The sequence below is a fragment of the Pongo pygmaeus genome, chromosome 4 (assembly GCF_028885625.2).
Source record: "Pongo pygmaeus isolate AG05252 chromosome 4, NHGRI_mPonPyg2-v2.0_pri, whole genome shotgun sequence".
NCBI classification, from domain to species: Eukaryota; Metazoa; Chordata; class Mammalia; order Primates; family Hominidae; genus Pongo; species Pongo pygmaeus.
This window is the reverse complement of record NC_072377.2, coordinates 94,853,637-94,867,860: the sequence shown is the minus strand read 5'-3', so window position 1 is coordinate 94,867,860 and position 14,224 is coordinate 94,853,637. Positions and strand designations below refer to the sequence as shown.

The window sequence follows — 14,224 nt, the reverse complement described above, 5'->3', positions numbered from 1 at the left end:
GTTATTTGTTAAAAACAACTAAAAGCAAGTGATTTAACATCATGGCTATCTGAGCCAGTGGATAACAACAATGGAGCAAAAAACCTCAAAAGCTTAAAAGAAAAGCTGGAGCATAAGATATACACAAGCTTTGGAAAGCTCCAATACATTCCTGGGAATTTAAAATGTCATGTGCATGCTTGAGGCTTTGCCCACGTTCAGGAAAGACCTGAGAAGGCCCTAGGCTCTCTCACCACTGGTTGACTTTGAGGGTATATATAATGTGAAGGCTAAGGCAGTTACTAACTTCCTAAGAGAGTGTTGAAGTCATGCCCCAACATGCACATACAGCCTTCTGGCAAAGACTAGGAGATTTCTTCATTACAGGCATTTAAGGAAATCTCTGTTCAATCATTAGCTGACCACTAAATTAATGAAACAGAGATGTCAGTGGCCACGTGTGACAAAGAATATAGATATATGAAATTAAATCTGTAAATTCAGAAAAGTCAATAAACAGCAACTACTACTGTGAACAGAAACAACAAACCCTGAGAGAAAAACTTACGATTTCTAAATTTTCCACATAGAATGTCCAATTTTCAACAAAAATTTACAAAATATGCAAAAAACCAAGAAGGTATGATGTATACACAAGAAAATAATGAATAGAAACTACCCCTCAGGCAACCCAGATGTTAGATTTACTGAACAAATACTTTAAATTAGCTATTTTAATTATGTTCAAAACATAAAAGAAACTATGTCTATATAACTAAATGAGCATATGAGAATGACATCAAATAGAAAATATCAATAAAGAGATAGAAATCATAAAAAAGAACCACATAGAAATTCTTGAATTGAAAAGTACGATAACTAGGCTGGGCATGGCAGCTCACGCCTGTAATCCCAGCACTTTGTGAGGCAGAGGTGGGCAGATCACCTGAGGTCAGGAGTTCGAGACCAGCCTGGCCAACATGGTGAAACCCCATCTCTTCTAAAAATATAAAAATTAGCTGGGTGTGGTGGTGGGTGCCTGTAATCCTAGCTACTTGGGAGGCAGAGGCAGGAGAATTGCTCAAACCTGGGAAGCAGAGGTTGTAGTGAGCCAAGACCATGTCATTGCACTCCAGTCCAGCCTGGATGACAAGAGTGAAACTCTGTCTCCAAAAAAAAAAGAAAAGAAAAGTACAATACCCAAAATGAAAATTTCACTAATGATGCCGAACAACAGATTTAACCAGGAAGAAGAAAAAAAAATTGGTAAATGTGAAGACAGGTCAATTGTGGTTACCACATCTGAGGAACAGAAAAAAAATAGAACAAAAAAAATTAACATAGCCTTAGATTTTTGTGGAACAGCATCAAATGTACCAATATATGCATAATAAAAGACTCAGAGGAGAGGAGGAGAAAGGATATTTGATAAAACAATGGCTGAAAACTCCCCAAACTGATTAAAAACATTAATCCACACATCCAAGAAGTTTAACAGACTCCACTCCGAGAGACCCATACCTAGATATATAAACTGTTGAAAGCCAAAGACAACGAGATACTTGAAACCAGCAAGTTAAATCATATGACCCAACAAATTCCACTCCTAGACATATACTCAAGAGAATTGAAAACATATGTTCATATGAAAAAACTTGTACTTTAACACTCTGTGTCATTCTAGACAAAAATGTGTAAATACCATCTAATCTTGAAAAAAACATTAGACAAGTTTGGAGTTATTCTATAAAACAATTGACCAGTACTGTTTAAAAGTGAAAACCGCCAGGGCATGGTGGCTCATGCCTGTAATGCCAGCACTTTGGGAGGCTGAGGCGGGTGGATCACAAGATCAGGAGTTCCAGACCAGCCTGGCCAATATGGTGAAAACCTGTCTCTACTAATAACACAAAAATTAGCTGTGCATGGTGGTGCGTATCTACAGTCCAAGCTACTCGGGACGCTGAGGCAGGAGAATCACTTGAACCCGGGAGGCGGAGGTTGCAGTGAACCAAGATCACGCCACTACACTCCAGCCTGGGCAACAAAGCAAGCCTCCGTCAAAAAAAAAAAAGTGACAACTAAGGAAAGACAGAGAAATTGTCAGATTGAAGACCAAGGACACACAAGCACTAAAGATAATGGGACAGAGTGCACTGGATTTCAGAGAAGAAAAAAGACATTGGGGGAAAACTGGTGAAATTTGAACAAGGTCTGCAGTTTAAAGGGTTTTATCATTGTTAATTTCCTACTTATGATCATTGTGCTATAATTATGTAAGTATGTATGCACACTGGATAAAAGGTATATGTAAACTCTGTATAATTTTTGCAATTTTTCTATAAGTTTAAAATTCTTAAAATAAAAGGTAAAAAGAAGAATTGACATAAAACAAGTTTAGAAGAGATCTATCAAAATAGTGAAGAGATGTTGTGTGAAAAACTATATAAACCAATCAGAAATGTTTAGCTTGGAAAAGAGAACTGGGAGAAATATTTAAAGGAGTATCATGTGGTATTGGGGAACTTGAGCCATTATTTTGCTTGTTTGCAATGAACCCAGCAATTAGATATTAAACCAGAATCTGAAAGAGATAGTTTCCTATTCTACACAAAGAAGTCTTGGGAGAAAGTGTGTTCTTTCTCACGGAAGAGTTCAAACATAAAGTGAAAGAATGTCAGCAATGCTGTGAAGGTTACTCAAGAACTACATGGAGATTGGATTAAAAGCTTGATAAAGTTCTTTTTACACCTAGGTTCCACCTTGTGTGCAAAGAGGATCCAGGAACTAAGGGAAGCCAAGAGAGATATAACTCAAAACATTAGTTGGATTTTTCTCAGAGAGACAAAGCAGTAATCAGAAAAGCTAAGGTTGTGGTTTAGAGTGATAGTACTGTAAAAAACTAAGAGAACAAAGTATTAGCAGAATAAACTGTATAATTAATCACCATAAAAAGTCAGATATACTGAGCTTGTTTAGAATAAAAATTTGAAGGAGCTAACAAGCCTTTGAATAAGAATTTGAATTATGTTTTAAGGATGTGTGGGAAACTTTATTAAAGCAAGCTAGACATTTTCTAACCCTTAGATTCCATTATCCCAAGAAAACTTCGTGGGGAAGCATACTTTCAAGATTTTTTAATTTTAAGGTCTGAATAGATAGAAAATGGTAGTCTAAGGTTGCTATTTTTATGTGGATGTACTTGTGTTTCTGTATGTGTGTGCATGTGCACCCACAGGCAGTAATATATCCCTACCTGAGCAAATGCATGAAGAGATCCTGACAACATTCCTTTTCAAAGATGTATGCTGACTTTTTTCACTCCTCAGACAATAAGTAAATGTGCTCTCTAACAAACATTTTTTTTCATGATTCTCCTTTAAAGTAATTTAATGAAAATAAAGACTCTCATATGATATCATATTTCCCATACAGTACAATTACTTCTACTTAGTTCTAATTTAGAATAGAGATTTGTCCTCTATATTAATAACATTTCTTCTAATATAGCTTGCAAAATTAGATTGTTTTCAGAGGATTTAGCAAAACTGGTAATTCAGTTCAGAAGCAGGATAATCAGAGTAGGTTATAATAAAGATTTGTTTAGTGTATCTAAAGTAAAACATAATGCTCAAATACCAAAAAACTGAAATACTAAAAAACTAGGCTGGACATGATGGCTCATGCCTGTAATCCTAGCACTCTGGGAGGTGGGAAAATTGCATGAGCTCAGGAGTTTGAGACTAGCCTGGGCAACACAGCAAGACCTTGTCTCTACAAATTAAAGACAAACAACAAAAAAACTAAAAAACTGTAATCAATTTTAAAATTAAGTTATGAAATTATGCAATTTTTTCATTACAATCAAATTCTAAGCTTAGACATAAGAGAATTCACTTAAGCCTTTGTATATAGTCATTATTCGATAAGTTATTTGCTGATTTTTCTTAAGCTTGAATTCATATGAATTAGCAAGGATGAAAAAAAGCAGGCATTTTGGAAGTACAAAACAACCTATCATCTTTATTGTGTCATTTTTCCTGTTATTGACATTTATTAATGTGTTGGGGTTGCTTAGAAGTTAGAATATTGAGATCAAAGTAATGTCTTCATTGTCCTCTCACCTCTGTATGGCATGTCTTTGACACTCATTCCAATCACTCTATCAATATTCACATAACTGGGGTTCCAGATAAAAGGCATATTCTCTATGTATGAACATTCCTCAGGACCACATTCCCTTTACTTCCACCCTGGGTCTTGACTCTTCTTATATTCTCTTTTCCCCTCCCTACACTTTGCATGATAAGGTCTCCTTTTGCTTGTTTTCTTTACCTAAAGTAGCCAAGAATCTGTCCCAAGAAAACTAGGTGACTACTTCCAAAGACATTCAATATAAAACTACTCAATAGAGACTACTTCCAAGTACTCTCAATAGAGTTACTTCTGGTAACCAATAGCAATCATTCAGGGGCACATTTCATTTACTTTTGCCTTTGTTTTAGTTTAAGCACTGTTCAATTATAAGATAGGAAGTTGGAAGCATTTCTAGCACTAATTTCAAAAGCGATGAATATATCCTTTAGGGGTCTCCAAACCCAGGGCCGTGGACTGGTACCTGCCCATGGCCTATTAGGAACAGGGCTGCACAGCAGGAGGTGAGCAGTGGGAGAGCCAGCATTACCGCCTAAGGTCTGCCTCCTGTCAGATCAGTGGAGACATTAGATTATCATAGGAGTGTGAGCCCTATTGTGAACTGTGCATGTGAAGGATCCCGGTTGAGTGCTCCTTATGAGAATCTAACTAATGCCTGATGATCTGAGGTGGAACAGTTTCATCCCAAAACCACTTCCCACCCCCAGGCCCCATCTGTGAAAAAACTGAAAACTGTCCTCCACAAAACTGGTCCCTGGTGCCAAAAAGGTTGGGGAACGCTGCTTTAGAAAAGTTTGAAGTGCAGGTGCCTCCTGCTATTAACTTTGAGTAGAGTATGATTCCTCATAGATCCATAGCATCATCTAGTTCAGTGACAAAGCAGCAATATTAAATCTTTATTGGGTTTTCTACTTTATAGAAAAAAGTACATTTTAAATTTTGTAGGTACTTTTGGCTTTTCTCCAAATCAGGTTGTGCAATTTAAATCTAGGTTGAAAAATACATTTGTCCTGGTAAATTAGAATTTGATCTCTTATGTACATATAAGAAAATTTCTTTCTTACAAGATTTGACATGCCTCATGTAGTGTTTAAAATACTGAGACACATCATTGGTGACCTCTAAATATATTAGATATCTTTACTAATCATATTGTTGTATGAAATCTTTATTGTGTATGTGTATGTTATTGTGTAGAGGAAACACGAAAGTTTTTTCTAAACTCTCATTTGTGTAAATTTACTTTGGATTGTTAAGGCCTTCCTTTTTCTAGTTTAGATATTTCCACTAAGGGATAAACTTACCAACCCTTTCCATAGAGTCTGTAAGTAATCACTGTTCTCCAGGGTGAATTTCAAGTTACATGGCTGGCATAAACAAATATTTTCAATATAGTATAATTAATACAATCTTAGGATTTATGAAAGGTTATGAGTCTACCAAGGCTATATATAAGAGGTAGCGTTTTAATCTGAAAACAGACACCTTACTAAGTTGATATTTAAGTTGATGCTTCGAGGAAAAATAGGGACTTTGTAGGTAGACAAATGAAAGAAAGGCATTTGAGATATAAGATATATTCAAAGGTATACAAATAAGAGATCATGGCTGGGCGCGGTGGCTCATGTCTGTAATCCCAGCACTTTGGGAGGCCGAGGTGGGCGGATCACCAGAGGTCGGGAGTTCAAGACCAGCCTGACCAATGTGGAGAAACCCCGTCCTTACTAAAAATGCAAAAAATTGGCCGGGTGTGGTGGCATATGCCTGTAATCCCAGCTACTCAGGAGGCTGAGGCAGGAGAATCGCTTGAACCCAGGAGGCAGAGGTTGCGGTGAGCCGAGATCGTGCCATTGCACTCCAGCCTGGGCAACAAGAGTGAAACTCCGTCTAAAAACAAAAAAAAAAAAAAAAAAGAGATCATGGGAAACATCAAGCAATTCAGTTACAAAGGAAAACAAGGGAGGAGAGTGGGAAGAATGATTTTTAAAAAGCTGGTTCAGCAGTTTAGTGTCAAACCACGGATGACCTATCAAGCTATGACCTTGAAGGTAACGAAAGGCAACCATTGGGCTTTAAGCATCAGAGTAATATGATCATTTGCATATTTCAGAACTTAATGGATAGATGATAAAATGAAGAAATTATAGATAGGGGCACAAGTTAGGAGGCAACCCAACATACCAAAGAAGACAGAGGCTGAACTGAAGAGATGGTGATGAAATAAGAGATGATGGTTGAAATGAGAAACTGGATTAGGAAAACAAACATTTAGGAGTTAGACTAGAAAATAATTCATGATTATAGAATATTGAGTGTAAGGTGAAAGAAGTAGAAAATAACTTGGGTTCACAGCCTGTGTATGTGGGTGGATAGTGGACATTTCATAGAGAATGTGGGTCAAAGCATTTTAGGATACCAATTTTAAACATACTAAATATGAAATAGCTGTGTGTCACTCTGGTAAAGATGTTTATAAGACATTTGAATATATAATATGGGTATGGAGCTCAGAAAAGTGTTTACAGGCTAGAGACACAACTTCAGGGGTTATCATACAGAAAATGGCAAGCCATAAGAATAGATAACAATGTACATGGGGAAAAGTAGACCAAAGTCAGCACTTAGAAAACACCAGTATTTAAAGTATTTTCACTGCTTTCCATAAGAAATTTAACCCTAGATTATATAAATTTGGTAAAATTTTGGACTTTGGCTATATTTAATCAGTAACACTTAACCAGGGTATTACTATTTAAAATGCAGACATTCACACTATCTATAAAATCCATCTTAAAATACTGAACTATGTTTAATGAAATAGCTTATACATGATTTATAATTCCATCTAATCAGAAAAAATAAAATTAAAGCAAAATCAACCAAACAAAATCATTTGTTTGAAGGCACTGTAAAGCTGTTGAGGCAGCCAAGACTGAGAGGCCAAGCTTGTAAAGAAGAGAAGCTCATTGAAATCAGCGCTACATTCAGCATACCACTTTTCCCTCCAAGGTATCTGCCTATTAATACTTGGAGAAGAAAGGGAGACTGAAAATCCAGGATGAGGAAAGATGCTGAGAGTCAGGAAAGCCAGCGAATTATCTGGCAATCTCAAAGAGCTAAGGAGACAAAAATTAGACTTCAGGGCTGGCAGGAAAGAGAACTTGAGAAAACACGTTCCAGAAAGAAGTGAACAAGACACTTGGAGATTTTCCCCTTGAGGCATTTTTAAAAATTCTTAGCTCTTCCATAATGAGCTAAGAATTTTTAAATTCTTCTAGGGAAGAGCCTAGAAGACAAGCAAAATACTATGAAGTAACCACTGCCCAACAGATGAGCCATTAGTTCATACAACCATAAATCTATCATGACCTCTAGAGAAATGGCATGCTTTAAAATAATGATATAAGTATAAAATATTTTAGTATAAATAATATATCAGTTTATAACCTTATATTAAAATTGAAGAAATATTAAAGATACAGAATTTTTACAAGCTAGAATAAATTCATATGGGAATGACTTAGGAATATTCTTTGTGAATTAAGGAGAAAAGTAACCTGTAATGCAAAGATTAGACACGCTCATCTAATAATTTTTATTTTTATTTTTTTGAGTCGGACTCTTGTTCTGTAACCCAGGCTGGAGTGCAGTGGTGTGATCTTGGCTCACTGCAACCTCCGCCTCCTGGGTTCAAGTGATTCTCCTGCCGCAGCCTCCCAGGTAGCTGGGACTGCAGGTATGTGCCACCACGCCCGGCTAATTTTTGTATTTTTAGTAGAGACAGGGTTTCACTACGTTGGCCAGAATGGTCTGGATCTCCTGACCTTGTGATCAGCCTGTCTCGGCCTCCCAAAGTGCTGGGATTACAGGTGTGAGCTACCACGCCGGGCCTCTGGTCTAACAATTCTTTAAGATTAAAACCAGGTAGAAGTAACTATATTTTACGTTTCACTTACCATAATTTAGTTGGTCATAGAGAACATTTGCCAAAAGCTTAAGAAGGCAAATACTTTGAGTAAGTTCATTTGGACATTCTTTGATCATAGTTTATTTCTCCCTTTAAAAATCCTTTTTAAAGGATCAAGATAGTTTTTTCTAATTAATATTACATTCATTGGGTCCATTTAGCAAGGCTGGATGGGTATACATGTAATGCTAAAATTAAATAAGTCCTGTCTTGCCAGGGAGCTCATGAAAAGAATGATCTGCTAGCCACCACGGCTTGCTTCATGGTTACTTTGCATGTCACAAAGAATGATGTAGAATTTTCTGAAATTAATCCTGGCAGTCCAAGATTTAAATTAATGAAACGGATAGTAAAATGTAAAAAATCATAATATAATTCTGAAAGATGCCATCGTTCCTTTTTAGAAGATTACAGGAATATAGACTTGTATATGCATAAAATACATTATAATATTATAAAATAATCAGTATTAGGGAGTCTTTTGAATTTCAATAAAAAGACAGAATTACAAAAATATATAGTATGTTAGTGTGTGTATTGTGTTTGCATGTTTGTGTACGTTTGTGTGTTTAGGTGTGTGTTTTACATAGCTAGCCTCCTTTATCTGAATGTGGTATGGGGTATGTGTCTGTGATTGCCTATGTGTGAAATACATTTGTATACATCAATAACAAGTATTTATTAAGTCTATAATTGATCAGAAGCAATAATTCTATTAAAATGACTGCTGATATAGTACTTTAACTTTCAATATTTTTCATGTCTACTAGCTAATTTTATCTTCATAATAACTTGCGGGATAATTAAGTAATACTGTCTTCATAAGACTGTGAATAGGCTATTTTTTCTTATTTAGAATTTTACTTTTTCTCTTCCTTATACCAAGAGTTGGTTGAGCTTTATTATTGCAAAGTGTTTTTCCACCCCCTACATGTGGAGCTATTAAGAGGGGCTCAGTGGTCCTCAAAGCTACAAGATACCAGATTTAGGATTAAGTCACATATATATATATATATATATATGCATTATATATATATATGCATTATATATATGCATTATATATATGCATTTTATATATATATGCATTATATATATGCATTTTATATATATATAATGCATATATATATGCAAATGTACATAAAAAAGTATTAAGATTTCAAGATTAAAAGGGTATTTTAACAAGAATATCTAAGACCAAGTTGATCTTGTCTTGTTCCTATGCACTTCTGCAGACACTCTCCATTCACTGTGATGCAGTCGTTCAGTATTCAGGGATCTTATGGGTGATGGTGGCTGCCATCCCCCCCTCACCAAAAACACACTGCTTAGAGAATGTGCCACACTCTAACTGTTTTCACAAATTCTTCATCAAAAATTTCATAGTGCCCTGATTTTGCTAAATATTAGTTTGCTTCAATCTAATAAACTAAATGCTAAGGTACAAATTACCATGAACTGGTTGATACACCAACTCACTTGAGAAAACTGCATCTACCAAAGAAACTTGAGAGGCCATAGTTTCCTATTTAAAAGAGTAATTAGAGTAAGCAGAGCTTCAGACACTGTGGCAGAAAAGCAAAGATCTTCCTGTTACTTATTCAATCACAGCTCTTATGGCAACAAAATCTGCTTAGGTACATGAAAGCTAGGGCAATGTGTTGCCTGGATGTACTTACAGGTCACCATGAATGAGTCCATATATCTGTGACATGCTCTGATGATAGATTCCTTTCAAAATAACTATGAGGAGAATCACCACAAAAGCTGGTAGTCCCCAACTCAGAAGGAAAAACAGCAGATATCGCCTCTGTGTGTGCTCATCATTCATCACCAGCACGTACCAGAAATTCACAGACTAAGGAAGAAAACAACATAAAATGAACAGGCTCTTCTTTAATGGCACAGAACACAAACTCACCTGGCTTAGGCAATAAGTTACCGACCAACAAAAAGCCAGGATCTACTTAATAATTAGTTTTGATTTTTTTTAAGTTAGTTCATACATTCATTCTTTCATAAGAATTTCATTCTTATCCAAGAAATTCAGGATACCTCAAAAGTCTGGAAACACAGGGAAATATTTAGTTGAGTTTCTGTATTTTTTATTTGCCTTAATTTGCTCTGATTTACTCTCAGTTACAATCTTCTATGACTGTTTTGTAAATGTGTCTTTGACGAAACATACTCTGATATGCAAACCTACTTCCCACATTAACTTCCAGGTGATAATGAAATAAAGAGCCCTATATTTTCAAGCTTTTTGACCATTTTTATTTATTGAGGGCCTATCATATGGCAGGGCCAGATACTGTTCTAGTGGGGAAATAACGTTGAAGACAACCTTGATCTCAGTGTCCAGTGGAAGGTGTAGACAAATAAACAGAAAATGATCACACAGAGAGAAAGTACTATAGTTGGGTTCATTTTGTGGTCCATGTTTCCCAGTTTATACTCTCTCCCTTTTGTTCATTCACATGACAAATATTTATTGCTTACTAAATTTCACAGACCAGTGTAGGTGCTGGGGATACAGCAGTGAAAGAGATGGGGTGGTATTTACTTTCTTGAACCTTAGTTTCCAAATACGTGGGACATAAATAATTAAGGGCAATATTTCTTTTATATTATATTTACATCACATCTTATATTTGTTATTTCTTATTGAGATAAAACATATAAATGGTACAAGTGTGTAGAGTGAAGGGGGATGAGGGGATACATTAAATAAAGAAGAGTAACAAAAGTGAGGCCTATAAATGTTATGTTGGCTCCAAATCCCACACCTAACTTGGATCTAAGTCTTCTAGTGTCTTCTTTCCATAAGGAATGCTTATATTTAATTATCACTTAGTACAGTAACAATATTGAATGTCATGCCATACATATTTCAAACAGTAATACCTATTGCCTGGATAAATCCTCCTTCTCAATTTTGTATGGTAGAAAGAGTGTGAGTATGAATGAATTATATATTATGTCTATATTATTATATGTCTATATAACTCATTCATACTCATTAATGTTATACTTTAAGTGGATAATCTTGGGCAAGTCACAACATTTTCAGAGCCTCAGTTGCATGTATACAACAAGGTTATTATAAAGATTAAATGAGATATTACATGTAAAGTGCTGAGCACATACATAGTCAATGCTGGAAAATGTGACTGCCTCTTCTTAAATCTCTTATTAGGAGGTCAGACAGTGTGAAAGACAAAAGATAAACACTTTTCTATTTGAAAAATAAGCATTCCTAATGTTTGTGGGAAGGCTTTCAGATGTTTCATTTACTGAGGCTTTTGAGTAAGATTGTATCTGTACCAACTTAGCCTTGAGGGATTAGTATTAGGCTAAACTAGGGAAGGATAAAAATGTTTGGCTACTTAGAGATTTGTGTCTCTGAATTTTATTTCCTGCCAGCACTCCATATCTCTATGTACATCTGCTTATATCTGTAATTATGAAGCATGTTTTGAGTTGTTGCTTATGTAACTTTGTTCTAATTCATTTTTAAAAATTACTAGATCCAACTTTTTTTTTCTTTCTATAATTAATATAGGGATGCAGACTCAAATAAGTGGGGTTGTGTAAAGTGTTGTTGCTGGGGTAATCAACACTGCCTGTTAAAGAATGAAAATTCATACAAAGCAAGAATCATTGATTAATCCATCTTCTAAACAAAAGTACTAATTATTTATGTTGGATAGATGCTTGTGTGCATCCACGTAACATTGTAACTTGGTGGTGCATCAGGTGGAAGAGTCAAAGAGGAGGGTACAGATTGGTAAATGACTCTAAGTTGATTCATCATGATAAAGATTGAGACATTTTCAAAATGTCTCCTTTTACGCAGAAGGACATTAGTTCCATCAGTTAGAATTACTCAACCTGTCAGCAGCTGTCTGGCCTTGACCACAGGCTCAGATAAGACTGAGACAAGTGTAATTGTTAGATTTATACATGCAGTGCTTCTGTCCCAAAGAGCTCAAGGCCCAGAGTGGCTGAATTACTGAATACTTGGTCAAGTAAAACAAGCTTCAAATGTCATAAGCTTTTGCCAATTATAAATAAAAAATAATTTAAGTTTCTTCTTAAAAGAATATGATCAGTGAAATATACTCTAGAGAAGTATTTCCTGTAATATATCATTTTTAAAGCTATGGACTAGAAATACTAGAATGTAATGGAACAACATTTAATTATTCTAGAAACATTACATAGGCCAAACGTAAGATTTGTGTTGACTAGATCATTTCAAGTTTTACTTGAATTTTATTTTAATGTAGTGTGGTAGGCACATTTTTGGACACATGCCTAGCTCATGAGCACCACTTTTCCAAACCCTGCCTCTTAACCCTCCTCCCACCACATGCAGAGTGGGCTCAGTGTGCTCTGTGTACTCCCTGACGTTGCTCCCCTGGCCACAGCTGATTTGATCAGGGGAGAAGCCTGGCCCAGGCTGAGCCAATCATCTACACTGAATTCCTTGATGTTCCATGACTGTCTAAGCTGGTCGACTGAAGTGGACATAGAAAGGTGGTAGCCATGAGGGCAGTGAAGCAGAGGTGTGTTACTAGAGAAGAATGCACACAGTCCCTGTGAGGTCCAACTGTAGGTACCGCTCTTAGGTTCAATGAGTTCTCCAAAATGCCTTTACAATTTCAAAGTTTGTTTACACTAGCTCAACTTAGTTAACTTAGTTTTTCTTTCTTCTTCCGCCCAAAACTTGAATGAGATGTATTAATGTATTGCTTTTCCAAAGCAGTGGTGTTAAAATCTCTAGTTACTGCCATTTTTTTTTAAACCAAAAGAAGATGGTGGAGCATTTGACTATACAATATGTCCTCACTTAATATCGTCAATAGGTTCTTGGAAACTGCAAATTTAAGCAAAACAAAGTATCACGAAACCAACGTTACCATAGATTAATTGATACAGAAAAGAGTTAAGTTTCCTATGGCATGTTTCTGGTCACAAAATAATGACCAAGCTTCTAAATAAAGACCTAAATACTTCTAATATTAAACACTGAATTAAGTGTGACCTATACATACCTTTAAGAAAGACTGATAAAAACAAGTGAGATGATTATTTTTACAAAATTTTTTTTTTTAGAGACAATGTCTTGCTCTGTCACCCAGGCTGGAGTGCAGTGGCATGATCATAGCTCACTGCAGCCTTGAAGTCCTGGGCTCAAGCAATCCTGACACCTCAGCCTCTCCAGTAAATAATTATTTATCCAGGTTTTGGTGAATCAGTGAGTGTCACTGGTTGTCATGATGGTGGGTTAAATCAAGGAATCAATGTTTGCACAGTGAAAATTGTCAGGAGCATCTTCTACCACTATGCATGTCAAAAACAATCACAAACATGGCAGACTCCCTGTGCACTTTTGTACAGCATTGTTTATTGTCTTGCATTTACATGATTTACTTTCTTCATACACTTTATAAATTTTTATTTTACAATAATTTGTATTCATTTATTCATTCATTTTATAACCTGCTTATTCCAGTTCAGGGTCAAGGATGACTGGGCCCATTCTGGCAGCTCAGGGCACAAGGCGGGAACCAGCCCTGGGACAGGATGTCATCCCATCACAGGGTGCACTCACACATACACACCCATGCACATGCAGAGCGGGAACACCTAGACATACCAATTAAGCCAACGTGCACAGCTTTAAGATGTGGGAGGAAACCCAAGTACTAGAGAAAATCTATGCAAACACGGGGAGAACATGCAAACTCCACTGTGAAAAGAAAATAAATCTTGGGGTCCCCAAATCACTAAGCTAAAGAGAAAAGTCAAGCTGGGACTGCTTAGGGCCAACCTGCCTCCCATTCTATTCAAAGTTACCCCTCTGCTCACTGAGATAAATGCGTATCTGATTGCTTCGTTTGGAGGAGCTAATCAGAAACTCAAAATAATGCCTCAAAAAATTTATCTTATCTACCGGTGACCTGGAAGCCCCCTACCCACTTCGAGTCTTCCTACTTCTGCTTCCGGTTGTCCTGCCTTTCCAGACTAAACCAATGTTCACCTTCCCTATGTTGATTGATGTCTCATGTCTCCCTAAAATGTATGAAACCAAACTGTGCTATGACCACCAAGGGTACATGT

At 36.3% G+C, this 14,224-nt stretch overlaps 1 protein-coding gene across 5 annotated transcripts in view; it reads right to left on the bottom strand.

The window, feature by feature from the left end:
* The window catches only part of ADGRV1 (adhesion G protein-coupled receptor V1), a 593,238-nt gene that overhangs the window by 173,716 nt on the left and 405,298 nt on the right, over positions 1-14,224 (bottom strand). For all 5 annotated transcript variants that reach the window (XM_054488480.2, XM_063664978.1, XM_063664980.1 and 2 more), the window contains one exon: positions 9,778-9,956. In XM_054488480.2, coding sequence (XP_054344455.1) covers positions 9,778-9,956 — 179 coding nt within the window. The remainder of the gene's footprint in view (positions 1-9,777; positions 9,957-14,224) is intronic.